A 23,057-nucleotide genomic window follows, 5' to 3' on the forward strand; every position below is an offset into this window, starting at 1 on the left:
GTTCAATCATCTCACCTGTAAATCCTTATTATGGTCCTACAGGGTTCAATCATCTCACCTGTAAATCCTTATTATGGTCCTACAGGGTTCAATCATCTCACCTGTAAATCCTTATTATGGGTTCAATCATCTCACCTGTAAATCCTTATTATGGTCCTACAGGGTTCAATCATCTCACCTGTAAATCCTTATTATGGTCCTACAGGGTTCAATCATCTCACCTGTAAATCCTTATTATGGTCCTACAGGGTTCAATCATCTCACCTGTAAATCCTTATTATGGTCCTACAGGGTTCAATCATCTCACCTGTAAATCCTTATTATGGTCCTACTGGGTTCAATCATCTCGCCTGTAAATCCTTATTATGGTCCTACAGGGTTCAATCATCTCACCTGTAAGCTTCGTCTAGTGACATGTCCATCCTCGTCATGATGTAAGCGATAGCGATGGTTGCCGAGCGGGAGATGCCAGCCAGACAGTGGACCAGCACACAGGCGTTGGAGGCTTTGGCCTTCTCTATGAACTCTACAGATCTGTCCAACCAGGGGAGGATCTTCTCGCAGAAGCTGTCGTTGACAGGAACTCGCAGGAAGTGAGACTCAGGGATGTAGTCTGGTTTGGGACATGTGTTACTGGCATTCAGGACGTACGCTATCTCATTCTGCTGCATCACTTCCTGCAGAGGAGGGAGGAACACAGCTGGTTAGAATGCTTTACACACATCACTTCCTGCAGAGGAGGGAGGAATACAGCTGGTTAGAATGCTTTACACACATCACTTCCTGCAGAGGAGGGAGGAATACAGCTGGTTAGAATGCTTTACACACATCACTTCCTGCAGAGGAGGGAGGAATAGAGCTGGTTAGAATGCTTTACACACATCACTTCCTGCAGAGGAGGGAGGAATACAGCTGGTTAGAATGCTTTACACACATCACTTCCTGCAGAGGAGGGAGGAATACAACTGGTTAGAATGCTTTACACACATCACTTCCTGCAGAGGAGGGAGGAATAGAGCTGGTTAGAATGCTTTACACACATCACTTCCTGCAGAGGAGGGAGGAATAGAGCTGGTTAGAATGCTTTACACACATCACTTCCTGCAGAGGAGGGAGGAACACAGCTGGTTAGAATGCTTTACACACATCACTTCCTGCAGAGGAGGGAGGAATAGAGCTGGTTAGAATGCTTTACACACATCACTTCCTGCAGAGGAGGGAGGAATACAGCTGGTTAGAATGCTTTACACACATCACTTCCTGCAGAGGAAGGAGGAATACAGCTGGTTAGAATGCTTTACACACATCACTTCCTGCAGAGGAAGGAGGAATACAGCTGGTTAGAATGCTTTACACACATCACTTCCTGCAGAGGAGGGAGGAATACAGCTGGTTAGAATGCTTTACACACATCACTTCCTGCAGAGGAGGGAGGAATAGAGCTGGTTAGAATGCTTTACACACATCACTTCCTGCAGAGGAGGGAGGAATACAGCTGGTTAGAATGCTTTACACACATCACTTCCTGCAGAGGAGGGAGGAATAGAGCTGGTTAGAATGCTTTACACACATCACTTCCTGCAGAGGAGGGAGGAATACAGCTGGTTAGAATGCTTTACACACATCACTTCCTGCAGAGGAGGGAGGAATAGAGCTGGTTAGAATGCTTTACACACATCACTTCCTGCAGAGGAGGGAGGAATACAGCTGGTTAGAATGCTTTACACACATCACTTCCTGCAGAGGAGGGAGGAATAGAGCTGGTTAGAATGCTTTACACACATCACTTCCTGCAGAGGAGGGAGGAATAGAGCTGGTTAGAATGCTTTACACACATCACTTCCTGCAGAGGAGGGAGGAATACAGCTGGTTAGAATGCTTTACACACATCACTTCCTGCAGAGGAGGGAGGAACACAGCTGATTAGAATGCTTTACACACATCACTTCCTGCAGAGGAGGGAGGAATAGAGCTGGTTAGAATGCTTTACACACATCACTTCCTGCAGAGGAGGGAGGAACACAGCTGGTTAGAATGCTTTACACACATCACTTCCTGCAGAGGAGGGAGGAACACAGCTGGTTAGAATGCTTTACACACATCACTTCCTGCAGAGGAGGGAGGAATACAGCTGGTTAGAATGCTTTACACACATCACTTCCTGCAGAGGAGGGAGGAATACAGCTGGTTAGAATGCTATAATATATAGTAATATATCTAATACCTTGGTGAGTACGTCTCTCTGACAGCCCAGGTAGAGGTGAGGCAGGATGCGTGTTGGCCCAGAGGTGTTGAGGGGCAGGCAGGGCTGAGAGAGGCAGGTGGGGACCAGGCAGGACGTGGCCAGAAGAGCCTTACCTTCACATAGACCTGGAAACAGCTGGGAAAACGCTGAGAAACCACCTGAAGACAGACACACAGAAACATCCCAATCAAATAAAGGATGACAGAGGTTACTGTATTAGAGATACTAGAGATGACTGTATTAGAGATACTAGAGATGACTGTATTAGAGATACTAGAGATGACTGTATTAGAGATACTAGAGGTTACTGTATTAGAGACACTAGAGGTTACTGTATTAGAGATACTAGAGATGACTGTATTAGAGATACTAGAGATGACTGTATTAGAGACACTAGAGGTTACTGTATTAGATACTAGAGGTTACTGTATTAGAGATACTAGAGGTCACTGTATTAGAGACACTAGAGGTTACTGTATTAGAGATACTAGAGGTTACTGTATTAGAGATACTAGAGATGACTGTATTAGAGATACTAGAGATGACTGTATTAGAGATACTAGAGGTCACTGTATTAGAGACACTAGAGGTTACTGTATTAGAGATACTAGAGGTCACTGTATTAGAGATACTAGAGGTTACTGTATTAGATACTAGAGGTTACTGTATTAGAGATCACACTATAGGTTACTGTATTAGATACTAGAGGTTACTGTATTGGATACTATAGGTTACTGTATTAGAGATACTAGAGGTTACTTATTAGATACTAGAGGTTACTGTATTAGAGACACTAGAGGTTACTGTATTAGAGATACTAGAGATGACTGTATTAGAGACACTAGAGGTTACTGTATTAGAGATACTAGAGATGACTGTATTAGAGATACTCGAGGTTACTGTATTGGAGATACTAGAGATGACTGTATTAGAGACACTATAGGTTACTGTATTAGAGATACTAGAGGTTACTGTATTAGAGATACTCGAGGTTACTGTATTAGAGACACTAGAGGTTACTGTATTAGAGACACTAGAGGTTACTTATTAGATACTCGAGGTTACTGTATTAGAGACACTATAGGTTACTGTATTGGATACTAGAGGTTACTGTATTAGAGATACTAGAGATGACTGTATTAGAGACACTATAGGTTACTGTATTGGATACTAGAGGTTACTGTATTAGAGATACTCGAGGTTACTGTATTAGAGATACTCGAGGTTACTGTATTAGAGACACTAGAGGTTACTGTATTAGAGACACTAGAGGTTACTTATTAGATACTAGAGGTTACTGTATTAGATACTAGAGGTTACTGTATTAGAGACACTAGAGGTTACTGTATTAGAGATACTAGAGGTTACTGTATTAGAGATACTATAGGTTACTGTATTAGAGATACTCGAGGTTACTGTATTAGATACTAGAGGTTACTGTATTAGAGACACTATAGGTTACTGTATTAGAGATACTAGAGGTTACTGTATTAGAGATACTCGAGGTTACTGTATTAGAGACACTAGAGGTTACTGTATTAGAGACACTAGAGGTTACTTATTAGATACTCGAGGTTACTGTATTAGAGACACTATAGGTTACTGTATTGGATACTAGAGGTTACTGTATTAGAGATACTAGAGATGACTGTATTAGAGACACTATAGGTTACTGTATTGGATACTAGAGGTTACTGTATTAGAGATACTCGAGGTTACTGTATTAGAGACACTAGAGGTTACTGTATTAGAGACACTAGAGGTTACTTATTAGATACTAGAGGTTACTGTATTAGATACTAGAGGTTACTGTATTAGAGACACTAGAGGTTACTGTATTAGAGATACTAGAGGTTACTGTATTAGAGATACTATAGGTTACTGTATTAGAGATACTCGAGGTTACTGTATTAGATACTAGAGGTTACTGTATTAGAGACACTAGAGGTTACTGTATTAGAGACACTAGAGGTTACTTATTAGATACTAGAGGTTACTGTATTAGAGATACTCGAGGTTACTGTATTAGAGACACTAGAGGTTACTTATTAGATACTAGAGGTTACTGTATTAGATACTAGAGGTTACTGTATTAGAGACACTAGAGGTTACTGTATTAGAGATACTATAGGTTACTGTATTAGAGATACTCGAGGTTATTGTATTAGAGACACTAGAGGTTACTTATTAGATACTAGAGGTTACTGTATTAGATACTAGAGGTTACTGTATTAGAGACACTATAGGTTACTTATTAGATACTAGAGGTTACTGTATTAGAGACACTAGAGGTTACTGTATTAGAGATACTATAGGTTACTGTATTAGAGATACTCGAGGTTACTGTATTAGAGACACTAGAGGTTACTGTATTAGAGATACTATAGGTTACTGTATTAGAGACACTAGAGGTTACTGTATTAGACACTAGAGGTTACTGTATTAGAGACACTAGAGGTTACTGTATTAGAGATACTATAGGTTACTGTATTAGAGACACTAGAGGTTACTGTATTAGATACTATAGGTTACTGTATTAGACACACTAGAGGTTACTGTATTAGATACTATAGGTTACTGTATTAGAGACACTAGAGGTTACTGTATTAGATATACTATAGGTTACTGTATTAGAGATACTAGAGGTCACTGTATTAGATACTCGGGGTTACTGTATTAGAGACACTAGAGGTTACTGTATTAGATACTAGAGGTTACTGTATTAGAGACACTAGAGGTCACTGTATTAGATACTCGAGGTCACTGTATTAGAGACACTATAGGTTACTGTATTAGATACTAGAGGTTACTGTATTAGAGACACTAGAGGTCACTGTATTAGATACTCGAGGTCACTGTATTAGAGACACTATAGGTTACTGTATTAGATACTAGAGGTTACTGTATTAGAGACACTAGAGGTCACTGTATTAGATACTCGAGGTCACTGTATTAGAGACACTATAGGTTACTGTATTAGATACTCGAGGTTACTGTATTAGAGACACTAGAGGTTACTGTATTAGAGATACTAGAGGTTACTGTATTAGAGATACTAGAGGTTACTGTATTAGAGATACTATAGGTTACTGTATTAGAGATACTAGAGGTTACTGTATTAGAGATACTAGAGATGACTGTATTAGAGATACTAGAGGTTACTTATTAGATACTAGAGGTAACTGTATTAGAGATACTATAGGTTACTGTATTAGAGATACTAGAGGTTACTGTATTAGAGACACTAGAGGTTACTGTATTAGAGATACTCGAGGTTACTGTATTAGAGATACTCGAGGTTACTGTATTAGAGATACTAGAGGTTACTTATTAGATACTAGAGGTTACTGTATTAGAGATACTATAGGTTACTGTATTAGAGATACTAGAGGTTACTGTATTAGAGACACTAGAGGTTACTGTATTAGAGATACTCGAGGTTACTTATTAGAGACACTAGAGGTTACTGTATTAGAGATACTCGAGGTTACTTATTAGAGACACTAGAGGTTACTGTATTAGAGATACTATAGGTTACTGTATTAGAGATACTAGAGGTTACTGTATTAGAGACACTAGAGGTTACTGTATTAGAGATACTCGAGGTTACACATCGAACTTCGGTGTGAATGATAGATGCGTCAAAATCAGAATATGTATTTTTTTTTACAGAATTCCGACGAAAACATTGCAACATAGTTGGTCAAAAAAGGCCTTTAGTAACAAACTCTAATCTCACAAAGACCTGCACCATCATAAGACAAGCAGGCTCTGATATTGTACACTAAACCTGCCTAGCAACAGCAGCCAAACTGAATGGTTGTGTTGTACATTATTATCTAGCAGTGTTTATAGAGGAACAACCTGACCTGCTGAGTCCATTACACAATACTGATACACTGCCTTCTGCACCCAGCGACACACACACACACACACACACCAGCCACCTGTACCAGCCGACCCTCAGACAAGCCCAGTCCTAGTTGCTTGGCAACCATGTACCCATGGCTCTCCAGCCTCTCCTTCAGATCTGTTCGTCCATGGATCCATCCTAAATCCATCCTAAATCTCCTCCTCTCTCATCGTCACTCTGCCTCTCTCCACCTCTCTCCTCCTCTCTCCTCGTCACTCTGCCTCTCTCCTCCTCTCTCCTCCTCTCTCCTCCTCTCCTCTCCTCTCTCCTCCTCTCCTCTCCTCCTCTCTCCACCTCTCCTCTCTCATCGTCACTCTGCCTCTCTCCTCCTCTCTCCACCTCTCTCCTCCTCTCTCCACCTCTCTCCACCTCTCTCCTCCTCTCTCCACCTCTCTCCTCCTCCTCTCTCACATGACAGAAATACTGATGAACCCATGTGATTTATAACATACAGGATGGATGTACAGCTGTGTATTGTATCCAGGGTTATTTTATTTATTTGACCTTTATTTAACCAGGCAAGTCAGTTAAAGAACAAATTCTTATTTTCAATGACGGCCTGGGAACAGTGGGTTAACTGCCTGTTCAGGGGCAGAACGACAGATTTGTACCTTGTCAGCTCGGGGGTTTGAACTCGCAACCTTCCGGTTACTAGTCCAATGCTCTAACCACTAGGCTACCCTGCCGCCCCAGGGTAGCCTAGTGGAACCTTCCTCTGTGGGAAAAGCTTAGTGGTTTGAGTGACACAGTTTGATCAGTCTCATTTCAACACAGTCACTTCCCCATAGCAACCGTGGAGCTGCCGGATCAATGTCCATACTGCAACGTACTGCACCTGTCGTTAGAGTCAGTGACATTTGACTGTATTGTTTGTCAGGGCAGAGGACCAACAGCAGAATAATTCACTTCTCTCCAGGGAGAGTTATAATGTCTGATGTCATGTGATAACCTGATGTCAGATAAAGTCTAATGTTACAGGTGTTCTTAGTTTGGAGGGAAGTTCCAACCTGATGACATCATCATAGAAACAGGAAGCATATCTGAAAGGAAACAACTTCCTAACTGAGATTTGAGACAGTGAGACAGGAACCACAGAAAGCGGATCTAAAGGTACTTTTAAATGTCATCTGGGACTCTCTTTAAGTCTGACAGCGGTCCAGAATAAAACTGAGAGCCTTGGACAACTTATCTGGTGTAAACACACTCATTAAACCCATTCACGTCCTCATTTAACCCATTCACATCCTCATTTAACCCATTCACGTCCTCATTTAACCCATTCACATCCTCATCTAACCCATTCACGTCCTCATTTAACCCATTCACATCCTCATTTAACCCATTCACATCCTCATTTAACCCATTCACGTCCTCATTTAACCCATTCACGTCCTCATTTAACCCATTCACATCCTCATTTAACCCATTCACGTCCTCATTTAACCCATTCACGTCCTCAATTAACCCATTCACGTCCTCAATTAACCCATTCACGTCCTCATCGTCCTCATTTAACCCATTCACATCCTCATTTACCCATTCACGTCCTCATTTAACCTATTCACGTCCTCATCGTCCTCATTTAACCCATCCACGTCCTCAATTAACCCATTCACATCCTCATTTAACCCATTCACGTCCTCATTTAACCCATTCACATCCTCATTTAACCCATTCACATCCTCATTTAACCCATTCACGTCCTCACGTCCTCATTTAACTCATTCACATCCTCACGTCCTCATTTAACCCATTCACGTCCTCATTTAACCCATTCACGTCCTCATTTAACCCATTCACGTCCTCATTTAACCCATTCACGTCCTCATTTAACCTATTCACGTCCTCATCGTCCTCATTTAACCCATTCACGTCCACATTTTCAGTTAGCTGTCCTATCACCAGCAGCCATTTTCAGTTAGCTGTCCTATCACCAGCAGCCATTTTCAGTTAGCTGTCCTATCACCAGCAGCCATTTTCAGTGAGCTGTCCTATCACCAGCAGCCATTTTCAGTTAGCTGTCCTATCACCAGCAGCCATTTTCAGTGAGCTGTCCTATCACCAGCAGCCATTTTCAGTTAGCTGTCCTATCACCAGCAGCCATTTTCAGTGAGCTGTCCTATCACCAGCAGCCATTTTCAGTGAGCTGTCCTATCACCAGCAGCCATTTTCAGTGAGCTGTCCTATCACCACCTCACTGGCCAGTGATGAATGAGTGAATGAGTACGTGTGAATGATGTTGTGAAAGGATGAAGGAAGGTAGCAGGATGTCCAGCATGTCAGCAGCCTAGTTCTAGCAGCTGATAGGAGAAGGGAGGGAGGAGGGGAACAGAGGAAGGAGAGAGAGAGAGAGGCAGTGAGGAGGATGAAGGGATGGAGGGGGAGGGAGGAGGGAAAGAGAGGAAGGAGAGAGAGAGAGAGGCAGTGAGGAAGATGAAGGGATGGAGGGGAGGGAAAGAGAGGAAGGGGAGAGAGAGAGAGGCAGTGAGGAAGATGAAGGGATGGAGGGGAGGGAAAGAGAGGAAGGGGAGAGAGAGAGAGGCAGTGAGGAAGATGAAGGGATGGAGGGGGAGGGAGGAGGGAAAGAGAGGAAGGGGAGAGAGAGAGAGGCAGTGAGGAAGATGAAGGGATGGAGGGGGAGGGAGGAGGGAAAGAGAGGAAGGAGAGAGAGAGAGAGGCAGTGAGGAAGATGAAGGGATGGAGGGGAGGGAAAGAGAGGAAGGGGAGAGAGAGAGAGGCAGTGAGGAAGATGAAGGGATGGAGGGGGAGGGAGGAGGGAAAGAGAGGAAGGGGAGAGAGAGAGAGGCAGTGAGGAAGATGACGGGCTGGAGGGCGAGGGAAAGAGAGGAAGGGGAGAGAGGGGGGCAGTGAGGAGGATGAAGGGATGGAGGGGGAGGGAGGAGGGAAAGAGAGGAAGGGGAGAGAGAGAGAGGCAGTGAGGAAGATGACGGGCTGGAGGGCGAGGGAAAGAGAGGAAGGGGAGAGAGAGAGAGGCAGTGAGGAAGATGAAGGGATGGAGGGGGAGGGAGGAGGGAAAGAGAGGAAGGGGAGAGAGAGAGAGGCAGTGAGGAAGATGACGGGCTGGAGGGCGAGGGAAAGAGAGGAAGGGGAGAGAGAGAGAGGCAGTGAGGAAGATGAAGGGATGGAGGGGGAGGGAGGAGGGAAAGAGAGGAAGGGGAGAGAGAGAGAGGCAGTGAGGAAGATGACGGAATGGAGGGGGAGGGAGGAGGGAAAGAGAGGAAGGGGAGAGAGAGAGAGGCAGTGAGGAAGATGACGGGCTGGAGGGGGAGGGAGGAGGGAAAGAGAGGAAGGGGAGAGAGAGAGAGGCAGTGAGGAAGATGACGGGATGGAGGGCGAGGGAAAGAGAGGAAGGGGAGAGAGAGAGAGGCAGTGAGGAAGATGACGGGCTGGAGGGGGAGGGAGGAGGGAAAGAGAGGAAGGGGAGAGAGAGAGAGGCAGTGAGGAAGATGACGGGCTGGAGGGCGAGGGAAAGAGAGGAAGGGGAGAGAGAGAGAGGCAGTGAGGAAGATGAAGGGATGGAGGGGGAGGGAGGAGTGAAAGAGAGGAAGGGGAGAGAGAGAGAGGCAGTGAGGAAGATGACGGGCTAAGTGAGTGTGTCTAACCTGAGAGCAGGTGTACGGAAGGGAAGCTCCTCTCCAGCTTGTCCAATAGGACGGTAAGGAAGGCCTCCGAGGGAAGAGTCAAGGGGTCAGATGAACTCTGGTCATAAACCACCACCTCCTGACCGCCCACTCGCTCCAACTAGGAGAAAAAGAGAGAGAGGGGAAGAGGAAGGGTCAACAGAAACATTCAGAGAGAGAGAGGAAGAGGAAGAGTTCAGAGAAACATTCAGAGAGAGAGAGGAAGAGGAAGAGTTCAGAGAAACATTCAGAGAGAGAGAGGAAGAGGAAGAGTTCAGAAAAACATTCAGAGAGAGAGGAGGAAGATGAAGAGTTAACAGAAACATTCAGGGAGAGAGAGGAGGAAGAGTTAACAGAAACATTAAGAGAGAGAGAGGAGGAAGAGTTAACAGAAACATTCAGGGAGAGAGGAGGAAGAGTTACTCAAACAGTCTTGTAATCTAAAACAAACAAACACATATTCACAATCAGCAATCATTGATTATGTATTGTTGGTCTAAATATTTTAGTGATCAGACAATCACAAAGTCAACATTCAGATCACTGGCTGCCCCGGCAACACAATCCCAAAGCAGAACCTGTCATTCTCCCTCTGAAACACAACATCATGAATAAACAGAACCTGTCATGTCTCTCTGAACCAGGAGGATCTGTCATTCTCCCTCTGAAACACAACATCATGAATAAACAGAACCTGTCATGTCTCTCTGAACCAGGAGGATCTGTCATTCTCCCTCTGAAACACAACATCATGAATAAACAGAACCTGTCATGTCTCTCTGAACCAGAAGGAGCTGTCATTTTGGTATAACTAGTTGGAGACGTTTTACCAGTCAGGTTGATATGCCAGGTTTATATGTCATGTACCAGTCAGGTTGATATGTCATGTACCAGTCTGGTTGATATGTCATGTACCAGTCAAGTTGACATGTCCTGTACCAGCCAGGTTGATATGTCCTGTACCAGTCAGGTTGATATGTCATGTACCAGTCAGGTCGATATGTCATGTACCAGCGAGGTCGATATGTCATGTACCAGTCAGGTCGATATGTCATGTACCAGCCGTGTTGATATGTCATGTACCAGTCGGGTTGATGTGGCATGTGACAGTCAGGTTGATATGACATGTACCAGCCAGGTTGATATGTCATGTGCCAGTCAGGTTGATATGTCATGTACCAGTCAGGTTGATATGTCCTGTACCAGTCAGGTTGATATGTCCTGTACCAGTCAGGTTGATATGTCATTTACCAGTCAGGTTGATATGTCCTGTACCAGTCAGGTTGACATGTCATTTACCAGTCAGGTCGATATGTCAGGTTGATATGTCATGTACCAGTCAGGTTGATATGTCATGTACCAGGCAGGTTGATATGTCATGTACCAGTCAGGTTGATATGTCAGGTTGACATGTCATGTACCAGCCAGGTTGATATGTCATGCACCAGTCGGGTTGATATGTCAGGTTGATATGGCATGTACCAGTCGGGTTGATATGTCAGGTTGATATGGCATGTACCAGTCAGGTTGATATGTCATGTACCAGTCAGGTTGATATGTCATGTACCAGTCAGGTTGACATGTCAGGTTGATATGTCATGTACCTGTCAGGTTGATATTCCATGTACCAGTCAGGTTGATATGTCATTTATCAGTCAGGTCGATGTCAGGTTGATATGTCATGTACCAGGCAGGTTGATATGTCATGTACCAGTCAGGTTGATATGTCAGGTTGACATGTCATGTACCAGTCAGGTTGATATGTCATGCACCAGTCGGGTTGATATGTCAGGTTGATATGGCATGTACCAGTCGGGTTGATATGTCAGGTTGATATGGCATGTACCAGTCAGGTTGATATGTCGTGTACCACTCATGTTGATATGTCATGTACCTGTCAGGTTGATATGTCAGGTTGATATGTCATGTACCAGTCAGGTTGATATGTCATTTACCAGTCAGGTCGATATGTCAGGTTGATATGTCATGTACCAGTCAGGTTGATATTCCATGTACCAGTCAGGTTGATATGGCATGTACCAGTCAGGTTGATATGTCATGCACCAGTCAGGTTGATATGTCATGTACCAGTCAGGTTGATATGTCCTGTACCAGTTAGGTAGATATGTCAGGTTGATATGTCAGGTACCAGCCAGGTTGATATGTCATGTACCAGTCAGGTTGATATGTCCTGTACCAGTCAGGTTGATATGTCAGGTTGATATGTAATGTACCAGTCAGGTTGATATGTCATGTACCAGTCAGGTTGATATGTCCTGTACCAGTTAGGTAGATATGTCAGGTTGATATGTCAGGTACCAGTCAGGTTGATATGTCATGTACCAGTCAGGTTGATATGTCCTGTACCAGTCAGGTTGATATGTCAGGTTGATATGTCAGGTTGATATGTAATGTACCAGTCAGGTTGATATGTCATGTACCAGCCAGGTTGATATGTCATGTATAACCGGTTGGAAACAGAGTGATTGTGTGGTTTACAGTTCTATGGTCCTATTCTAGGGTGGAAAGTTCCGCTGCGGTGCCCTTGAACGCACACACACACACACACACACACACACACACACACACACACACACACACACACACACACACACACACACACACACACACACACACACACACACACACACACACACCTGACCTAAATAGCTTGTTGATATCCAGTTTCCACTGCTATGAATAGATATGATTTGAGTCCTCCTGTAGATAGGACTAAAGCCAGATGTACATTACATGTTGTTATTCCCCAACTGCAGGCTACGATCAGCTCATGGAGATTTTTTCTAAATCGGAAGAAATCAGAGCAAACCTAACCTGGAAGCACATAGCCCATTTCAGGTTGATGGGCTCCCGAGAACTCTACGGGCACTTAAGGCACCCCAAGATGACGGGCTGGAGGGGGAGGGAGGAAACACTCTACGGGCACTTAAGGCACCCCAAGATGACGGGCTGGAGGGGGAGGGAGGAAACACTCTACGGGCACTTAAGGCACCCCAAGATGACGGGCTGGAGGGGGAGGGAGGAAACACTCTACGGGCACTTAAGGCACCCCAAGATGACGGGCTGGAGGGGGAGGGAGGAAACACTCTACGGGCACTTAAGGCACCCCAAGATGACGGGCTGGAGGGGGAGGGAGGAAACACTCTACGGGCACTTAAGGCACCCCAAGATGACGGGCTGGAGGGGGAGGGAGGAAACACTCTACGGGCACTTAAGGCACCCCAAGATGACGGGCTGGAGGGGGAGGGAGGAAACACTCTACGGGCACTTAAGGCACCCCAAGATGACGGGCTGGAGGGGGAGGGAGGAAACACTCTACGGGCACTTAAGGCACCCCAAGATGACGGGCTGGAGGGGGAGGGAGGAAACACTCTACGGGCACTTAAGGCACCCCAAGATGACGGGCTGGAGGGGGAGGGAGGAAACACTCTACGGGCACTTAAGGCACCCCAAGATGACGGGCTGGAGGGGGAGGGAGGAAACACTCTACGGGCACTTAAGGCACCCCAAGATGACGGGCTGGAGGGGGAGGGAGGAAACACTCTACGGGCACTTAAGGCACCCCAAGATGACGGGCTGGAGGGGGAGGGAGGAAACACTCTACGGGCACTTAAGGCACCCCAAGATGACGGGCTGGAGGGGGAGGGAGGAAACACTCTACGGGCACTTAAGGCACCCCAAGATGACGGGCTGGAGGGGGAGGGAGGAAACACTCTACGGGCACTTAAGGCACCCCAAGATGACGGGCTGGAGGGGGAGGGAGGAAACACTCTACGGGCACTTAAGGCACCCCAAGATGACGGGCTGGAGGGGGAGGGAGGAAACACTCTACGGGCACTTAAGGCACCCCAAGATGACGGGCTGGAGGGGGAGGGAGGAAACACTCTACGGGCACTTAAGGCACCCCAAGATGACGGGCTGGAGGGGGAGGGAGGAAACACTCTACGGGCACTTAAGGCACCCCAATAACTTTTATACATGTTGAATACTTTATTTAACTAGTCAGTTAAGAACAAATACTTATTTACTATGACGACCTAGGAACAGTGGGTTAACTGGTCTAGGAACAGTGGGTTAACTGGTCTAGGAACAGTGGGTTAACTGGTCTAGGAACAGTGGGTTAACTGGTCTAGGAACAGTGGGTTAACTGGTCTAGGAACAGTGGTTAACTGGTCTAGGAACAGTGGGTTAACTGGTCTAGGAACAGTGGGTTAACTGGTCTAGGAACAGTGGGTTAACTGGTCTAGGAACAGTGGGTTAACTGGTCTAGGAACAGTGGGTTAACTGGTCTAGGAACAGTGGGTTAACTGGTCTAGGAACAGTGGGTTAACTGGTCTAGGAACAGTGGGTTAACTGGTCTAGGAACAGTGGGTTAACTGGTCTAGGAACAGTGGGTTAACTGGTCTAGGAACAGTGGGTTAACTGGTCTAGGAACAGTGGGTTAACTGGTCTAGGAACAGTGGGGTTAACTGGTCTAGGAACAGTGGGTTAACTGGTCTAGGAACAGTGGGTTAACTGGTCTAGGAACAGTGGGTAACTGGTCTAGGAACAGTGGGTTAACTGGTCTAGGAACAGTGGGTTAACTGGTCTAGGAACAGTGGGTTAACTAACTGGTCTAGGAACAGTGGGTTAACTGGTCTAGTCCAACACTCTAACCACTAGGCTACCTGCTGGTTACTAGTCCAACACTCTAACCACTAGGCTACCTGCTGGTTACTAGTCCAACGCTCTAACCACTAGGCTACCTGTTGGTGACTAGTCCAACGCTCTATCCACTAGACTACCTGCTGGTTACTAGTCCAACGCTCTAACCACTAGGCTACCTGCTGGTTACTAGTCCAAAGCTCTAACCACTAGGCTACCTGCTGGTTACTAGTCCAACACTCTAACCACTAGGCTACCTGCTGGTTACTAGTCCAACACTCTAACCACTAGGCTACCTGCTGGTTACTAGTCCAACGCTCTAACCACTAGGCTACCTGCTGGTTACTAGTCCAACGCTCTAACCACTAGGCTACCTGCTGGTTACTAGTCCAACGCTCTAACCACTAGGCTACCTGCTCTAACCACTAGGCTACCTGCTGTTTACTAGTCCAACGCTCTAACCACTAGGCTACCTGCTGGTTACTAGTCCAACGCACTAACCACTAGGCTACCTGCTCTAACCACTAGGCTACCTGCTGGTTACTAGTCCAACGCTCTAACCACTAGGCTACCTGCTGGCTTTACTTCCGGCGCCGACAGAGATGGCCGCCTCGCTTCGCGTTCCTAGGAACTATGCAGTTTTTTGTTATTTCTTACATTGGTACCCCAGGTCATCTTAGGTTTCATTACATACAGTCGAGAGGAACTACTGAATATAAGAGCAGCGTCAACTCACCATCAGTACGACCAAGAATATGACTTTCGCGAAGCGGATCCTGCGTTCTACCTTCCACCCAGGACAACGGAATGGATCCCAGCCGGCGACCCCAAAACAATGACGTTGTAAGAGAGGCAAACGAAGCGGTCTTCTGGTCAGGCTCTGGAGACGGGCACATCGCACGCCACTCCCTAGCATTCTACTCGCCAATGTCCAGTCTCTTGACAAGGTTGATGAAATCCGAGCAAGGGTAGCATTCCAGAGGGACATCAGAGACTGTAACGTTCTTTGCTTCACGGAAACATGGCTCACTTGAGAGACTCTATCGGAGTCGGTGCAGCCAGCTGGTTTCTCCACGCATCGCGCCGACAGAAACAAACATCTTTCTGGTAAGAAGAGGGGCGGGGGCATATGCTTTATGGTTAACGAGACGTGGTGTGGTCACAACAACATACAGGAACTCAAGTCCTTCTGTTCACCTGATTTAGAATTCCTCACAATCAAATGTCGACCACATTATCTACCAAGAGAATTCTCTTCGATTATAATCACAGCCGTATATATTCCCCCCCAAGCAGACACATCGATGGCTCTGAACTAACTTTATTTGACTCTTTGCAAACTGGAATCCACACATCCTGAGGCTGCATTCATTGTAGCTGGGGATTTTAACAATGCCAATCTGAAAACAAGACTCCCTAAATTTGATCAGCATATCGATTGCGCAACCAGGGCTGGTAAAACCTTAGATCATTGCTATTCTAACTTCCGCGATGCATATAAGGCCCTCCCCTGCCCTCCTTTCGGAAAAGCTGACCACGACTCCATTTTGTTGCTCCCTGCCTACAGACAGAAGCTAAAACAAGAAGCTCCCGCGCTGAGGTCTGTTCAACGCTGGTCCGACCAATCTGATTCCACGCTCCAAGACTGCTTCCATCACGTGGACTGGGATATGTTTCATATTGCGTCAAACAACAACATTGACGAATATGCTGATTCGGTGAGCGAGTTCATTAGAACGGGCATTGAAGATGTCGTTCCCATAGCAACGATTAAAACATTCCCTAACCAGAAACCGTGGATTGCTGGCAGCATTCGCATGAAACTGAAAGCGCGAACCACTGCTTTTAATCAGGGCAAGGTGACCGGAAACATGACCGAATACTGATTAATGTCTTTCCAACTCTCGCTTTCCCCTCCTTGCTACATTTGACCTCACTCTTTCCCAGTCCCCTCCAACTCACAAGGCAGGCAATACGCTTGTCCTCATCTTTACTAGAGGCTGCTCACCTACTAACCTCACAGCAACACCTCTCCAGGTCTCTGATCACTACTTTGTTCTCCTTTCTGTCTCCCTTTCCAGCCCTAACCACTCACCCTACACAGTCACGCACCGTCACAATCTTTGCTCTCTCTCTCCTCTCCTATCCTATTATCTCTAACCACTCATCCCCTACCCAGATGGTCTCTCTCTCTCTCCCACTACTCTCTCATCTATCCTATCATCTCTAACCACTCAGCCCCTACCCAGATGGTCTCTCTCTCTCCCACTACTCTCTCCTCTCCTATCCTATCATCTCTAACCACTCAGCCCCTACCCAGATGGTCGGTCTCTCTCTCTCTCTCTCTCTCTCTCTCTCTCTCTCTCTCTCTCTCTTTCTCTCTCTCTCTCTCTACTCTCTCCTCTTCTATCCTATCATCTCTCCCTTCTGCTAAATCCTTCTCCTTCCTGTCTCCTAATTCTGCCTCTTCGACCTCACTCTCCTACCTTTTCACATCCTATGTCTCACACTGTCCCAGTCCAAGCTCTTCTCTGTCCTGGTACCCCAATGGTGGAACCAGCTTCTCTGTGAAGCTAGGACATCTTCTGAAAACATCTGAAACCTCTTCAAAGAGTATATTAAATAATCCCCTCCCACCCTTACTAGCTCTAACTTAGCTGACAGATACTTTACTGACTATGACTGGTCCACCTAGCTATCTGGAGATGAATGTACTGACTATGAATGGTCCACCTAGCTATCTGAAGATGAATGTACTGACTATGACTGGTCCATCTAGCTATCTGGAGATGAATGTCCTGACTATGACTGGTCCACCTAGCTATCTGAAGATGAATGTACTGACTATGACTGGTCCACCTAGCTATCTGAAGATGAATGTACTGACTGTAAGTCTCTCTAGCTATCTGATGATGAATGTACTGACTGTAAGTCTCTCTAGCTATCTGATGATGAATGTACTGACTGTAAGTCTCTCTAGCTATCTGATGATGAATGTACTGACTGTAAGTCTCTCTAGCTATCTGATGATGAATGTACTGACTGTAAGTCTCTCTAGCTATCTGATGATGAATGTACTGACTGTAAGTCTCTCTAGCTATCTGAAGATGAATGTACTGACTGTAAGTCTCTCTAGCTATCTGATGATGAATGTACTGACTGTAAGTCTCTCTGGCTATCTGATGATGAATGTACTGACTGTAAGTCTCTCTAGCTATCTGATGATGAATGTACTGACTGTAAGTCTCTCTAGCTATCTGATGATGAATGTACTGACTGTAAGTCTCTCTAGCTATCTGATGATGAATGTACTGACTGTAAGTCTCTCTAGCTATCTGATGATGAATGTACTGACTGTAAGTCTCTCTAGCTATCTGATGATGAATGTACTGACTGTAAGTCTCTCTAGCTATCTGATGATGAATGTACTGACTGTAAGTCTCTCTAGCTATCTGATGATGAATGTACTGACTGTAAGTCTCTCTAGCTATCTGATGATGAATGTACTGACTGTAAGTCTCTCTAGCTATCTGATGATGAATGTACTGACTGTAAGTCTCTCTAGCTATCTGATGATGAATGTACTGACTGTAAGTCTCTCTAGCTATCTGATGATGAATGTACTGACTGTAAGTCTCTCTAGCTATCTGATGATGAATGTACTGACTGTAAGTCTCTCTAGCTATCTGATGATGAATGTACTGACTGTAAGTCTCTCTAGCTATCTGATGATGAATGTACTGACTGTAAGTCTCTCTAGCTATCTGATGATGAATGTACTGACTGTAAGTCTCTCTAGCTATCTGATGATGAATGTACTGACTGTAAGTCTCTCTAGCTATCTGATGATGAATGTACTGACTATAAGTCTCTCTAGCTATCTGATGATGAATGTACTGACTGTAAGTCTCTCTAGCTATCTGATGATGAATGTACTGACTGTAAGTCTCTCTAGCTATCTGATGATGAATGTACTGACTGTAAGTCTCTCTAGCTATCTGATGATGAATGTACTGACTGTAAGTCTCTCTAGCTATCTGATGATGAATGTACTGACTGTAAGTCTCTCTAGCTATCTGATGATGAATGTACTGACTGTAAGTCTCTCTGGGCGTCTGCTAAATGACTAACATGTCAAAGTAAACGTATTTTTCGGAGCATAACAGGCGGTACCTTCCTCGGTTGCCATGAGGATTTCCTTACTGAACATGAGCAAACCTGCACAGCAAATATAGCCCGATTCTCACCCAATTGTCCAATCATACCGCCCGGAGGTGCCACCAGGTGTGTGTACTATACCGATTACTAGTTCACTAGGATTTGGCTGGACTGAATCGCTCAATGGGATAGTATCTCCAATGGGTCAAATCCTGTAGTGTGTTTCAGCCTCAAAATGTGTCTTTACAATGATAAAGGAGAGATGATGATGAGGAGGAGGAGGAAGAGGAGGAGGAGGAGGAGGAGCAGGTGGAGGAGGAGCAGGTGGAGGAGGAGGAAGAGAAGGAAGAGGAGGAGGAGGAAGATGAGGAGGAGGAGGGGCAGGTGGAGGAGGTGGAGGAGGAGCAGGTGGAGGAGGAGGAAGAGGAGGAGGGGAGGAGGAGCAGGTAGAGGAAGAAGATGAGGAAGAGGAGGAAGAGGAAGAGAAAGAGGAGGAGGAGGAGGAAGAGGGAGAGGAAGAAGAGGAAGATGAAGAGGAGGAAGAGGAGGAGGAGCAGGTGGAGGAAGAGGAGGAAGAAGAGGAAGAGGAGGAGGAGGAAGAGGATGAGGAGGAGGAAGAGGAGGAGGAGGAAGATGAGCCATCCAGATACTGAAACAGTTTCATCTGTATCTGGTGAGAGACAAGGCTCTTTGACTTTGGTCTGAAGTCTGAGAGCTGCACCGAACAGTGAAGCCCCCCTCACAACTTCAGCCTTAATGACATGATTGTTGAGTATATTGTCTGTCTGTCATGTTGCTAACTGGAGGCAGAACACAGACCTAAAGAGCCCTGTTTGAGCATATGGAAATGGAAGTGTGTAAGTACCTGTCTCTCTCAGTCCCTGAGCCTCAGATGACCCTCAGACTATTTCCACTAAGGAAGGACCTCTGTGGCTTGGCAGCAGCTCAGAATTCAACACACTCAAGGAAGCTCTACTTTCCCTACCGCGTTAAGATGCTCTACTTTCCCTACCGCGTTAAGAAGCTCTACTTTCCCTACCGCGTTAAGAAGCTCTACTTTCCCTACCGCGTTAAGAAACTCTACTTTCTCTACCGCGTTAAGAAACTCTACCTTCTCTACCGCGTTAAGAAGCTCTACCTTCACTACCGCGTTAAGAAACTCTACCTTCTCTACCGCGTTAAGAAGCTCTACTTTCCCTACCGCGTTAAGAAGCTCTACCTTCACTACCGCGTTAAGAAGCTCTACTTTCCCTACCGCGTTAAGAAGCTCTACTTTCCCTACCGCGTTAAGAAGCTCTACTTTCCCTACCTCTTTCTAGAAGTTGTTATTTCTCTACCTCATTGCACAGAGTTAACTACTGCTTACAATCATAGGAAAATGTTGCCTCAGTCGTAAAACAAGCAGACAGTCGTCCTTAAAACTTGTTATTCCAAACTGTCGCCAAACCACGAGAGGGGAGTGACTGGATTCTACAACATCACTCAGTAAATATCTTTGTCAAATATAATAATGCCCTCTGATTCAGACAACTGATTCCTGGATTCTGTCAGTCTGAAGTCAGTGAGAGTGTGTCAGATCTCCTCCTGGCTCTGCATGTGAAACTGCCCGTCTCTCCTAGACTCCTGGCTGATCAGTGATCTGGGTTAGAGTTAGTTAAAGAGAAACTCCCTGTCTCTCCTAGACTCCTGGCTGATCAGTGATCTGGGTTAGAGTTAGTTAAAGAGAAACTCCCTGTCTCTCCTAGACTCCTGGCAGATCAGTGATCTGGGTTAGAGTTAGTTAAAGAGAAACTCCCTGTCTCTCCTAGACTCCTGGCAGATCAGTGATCTGGGTTAGAGTTAGTTAAAGAGAAACTCCCTGTCTCTCCTAGACTCCTGGCAGATCAGTGATCTGGGTTAGAGTTAGTTAAAGAGAAACTCCCTGTCTCTCCTAGACTCCTAGCAGATCAGTGATCTGGGTTAGAGTTAGTTAAAGAGAAACTCCCTGTCTCTCCTAGACTCCTGGCAGATCAGTGATCTGGGTTAGAGTTAGTTAAAGAGAAACTCCCTGATACAGGAACTCACCTTCTTCTTAGCAGAGTGTTGCAGCAGTTCGTTGATCTGAACCTTGTCCTGTTGCAGCCGTCTCTTCATCAGTTTTGAACAGTTCACATTGACCGCCTCCAGGATGTGGGAGGAGTTATATTCTACGAAGGGCCGGCTGTCAATCAACAACACGCTGTCCAGACCCCCCTCCAGCAGGGCGACCAGCCCCTCGGCCCAGATGGGACGCACCGAGCCCTGCCTGGTCCCGGATGCCGGGCCTGATACAGGCCCTGAACCTTTGACTCCAGTCCCAGCTCGGGGTCCATTCCCCGCCCCAGGTCCAATCCCAGTCCCTCCAGTCCCAGCTCGGGGTCCATTCCCCACCCCAGGTCCAATCCCAGTCCCTCCAGTCCCAGCTCGGGGTCCATTCCCCACCCCAGGTCCAATCCCAGTCCCTCCAGTCTCAGCTCCAGTGCAGGCTCCCACTCCCACGGGACGTTCCGACATGACGACCCCTTCTTTATCCCTTTCTCACAGCCCCTCCTCCTCTTCCTCCCTCCTCCTCTTCCCCTTAGGCGGGTGGGTGGCTAGCGGTCCAGTTGCGCGACGCAGCCCTCAGGAGATGAACAGACCCATTGTGTAGGCTGAGTATGATGTCATCCTGATGGAGCTTAGCAGCACAGCCCAGGCGAGAGAGAGAGAGAGAGAGACAGAGACAGAGACAGAGAGACAGAGCGAGAGAGAGTGAGAGAGAGACAGAGAGACAGAGTGAGAGAGAGAGAGAGTGAGAGAGTGAGCGAGCGAGAGAAGCCTCTCTCTGGCCCTGAAGGACTAAAAACCTAAACCCCCACTATCTTTCTTGTGCCTCTGTTTGTGTGTACGTGTGTTCATGTGTGTGTGTGTGTGTGTGTGTGTGTGTGTGTGTGTGTGTGTGTGTGTGTGTGTGTGTGTGTGTGTGTGTGTGTGTGTGTGTGTGTGTGTGTGTATGTGTGTTCATGTGTTTGTGTGTGTGTGTGTGTGTACGTGTGTTCATGTGTGTGTGTGTGTGTGTGTGTGTGTGTGTGTGTGTGTGTGTGTGTGTGTGTGTGTGTGTGTGTGTGTGTGTGTGTGTGTGTATGGGGAGGGGGAAGGGCGGTCTCTTTCACACCATTGCAGGAGCGGAACAAAAGAGAGCTTTTCTCGTGGTCTGGCTGACGATTACATCATCATGAACCTCACTCCTCCATTTATATTGAAGACTTGATCAGCCTGGGGAGGAGAGGAGAGGAGGGGAGGGAGAGGAGAGGAGAGGAGAGGAGAGGAGAGGAGAGGAGAGGAGAGGAGAGGAGAGGAGAGGAGAGGAGAGGAGAGGAGAGGAGAGGAGAGGAGAGGAGAGGAGAGGAGAGGAGAGGAGAGGAGAGGAGAGGAGAGGAGAGGAGAGGAGAGGAGAGGAGAGGAGAGGAGGGAGAGGAGAGGAGAGGAGAGGAGAGGAGAGATTAGACCAACTACAGGATTGGAACAGAAACAATCGTGGAACATATTCTGGTCTGGTTTCATAATAATGGACAGTTAGTCAGACAACTTGTCCTTATGCTGAAACAACCACATGAGGGGGTCCATGGAGAGTCAAGATCAGCGGTTGCCTTCTCCGTCCCGGGGTCACCAAACCACCGTCACAAACACGTTAGGACCACCAAACCTAGATTTTGTTGTACATAAAATATCTTGGTGGTACTGTTCCCACTATGTTACTGTTCCCACCAGGTTACTGTTCCCACCAGGTTACTGTTCCCACTAGGTTACTGTTCCCACTATGTTACTGTTCCCACCAGTTTACTGGTCCCACTATGTTACTGTTCCCACCAGGTTACTGTTCCCACTATGTTACTGTTCCCACTATGTTACTGTTCCCACCAGGTTACTGTTCCCACTATGTTACTGTTCCCACCAGGTTACTGTTCCCACTATGTTACTGTTCCCACTATGTTACTGTTCCCACCAGGTTATTGTTCCCACTATGTTACTGTTCCCACCAGGGTACTGTTCCCACCAGGGTACTGTTCCCATCAGGTTACTGTTCCCACCAGGGTGCTGTTCCCACTATGTTACTGTTCCCACCAGGATACTGTTCCCACCAGGTTACTGTTCCCACCAGGTTACTGTTCCCACTATGTTACTGTTCCCACTATGTTACTGTTCCCACCAGTTTACTGTTCCCACTATGTTACTGTTCCCACCAGGTTACTGTTCCCACCAGGTTACTGTTCCCACTATGTTACTGTTCCCACCAGGTTACTGTTCCCACTATGTTACTGTTCCCACTATGTTACTGTTCCCACTATGTTACTGTTCCCACCAGTTTACTGTTCCCACTATGTTACTGTTCCCACCAGGATACTGTTCCCACCAGGTTACTGTTCCCACCAGGTTA

General features: G+C 46.3%; 1 protein-coding gene across 2 annotated transcripts in view; it reads right to left on the minus strand.

The window, feature by feature from the left end:
* LOC109886408 (dual specificity protein phosphatase 16) overlaps nucleotides 1-23,057 on the minus strand; it is a 48,365-nt gene that overhangs the window by 6,094 nt on the left and 19,214 nt on the right. The window contains exons 2-6 of one of the 2 annotated variants that reach the window (XM_031815281.1): nucleotides 21,795-21,895; nucleotides 20,687-21,308; nucleotides 9,782-9,920; nucleotides 2,225-2,403; nucleotides 394-677 (exon numbers count right to left, since the gene is read on the minus strand). In XM_031815281.1, coding sequence (XP_031671141.1) covers nucleotides 394-677; nucleotides 2,225-2,403; nucleotides 9,782-9,920; nucleotides 20,687-21,154 — 1,070 coding nt within the window. In that variant the 5' untranslated portion in view covers nucleotides 21,155-21,308; nucleotides 21,795-21,895. Of the gene's footprint in view, nucleotides 1-393; nucleotides 678-2,224; nucleotides 2,404-9,781; nucleotides 9,921-20,686; nucleotides 21,318-21,794; nucleotides 21,896-23,057 lie in introns of both variants that reach the window. The other variant, XM_031815280.1, reaches the window with a different exon arrangement.

Source organism: Oncorhynchus kisutch, unplaced genomic scaffold (assembly GCF_002021735.2).
Source record: "Oncorhynchus kisutch isolate 150728-3 unplaced genomic scaffold, Okis_V2 Okis09a-Okis19a_hom, whole genome shotgun sequence".
Taxonomy (NCBI): Eukaryota; Metazoa; Chordata; class Actinopteri; order Salmoniformes; family Salmonidae; genus Oncorhynchus; species Oncorhynchus kisutch.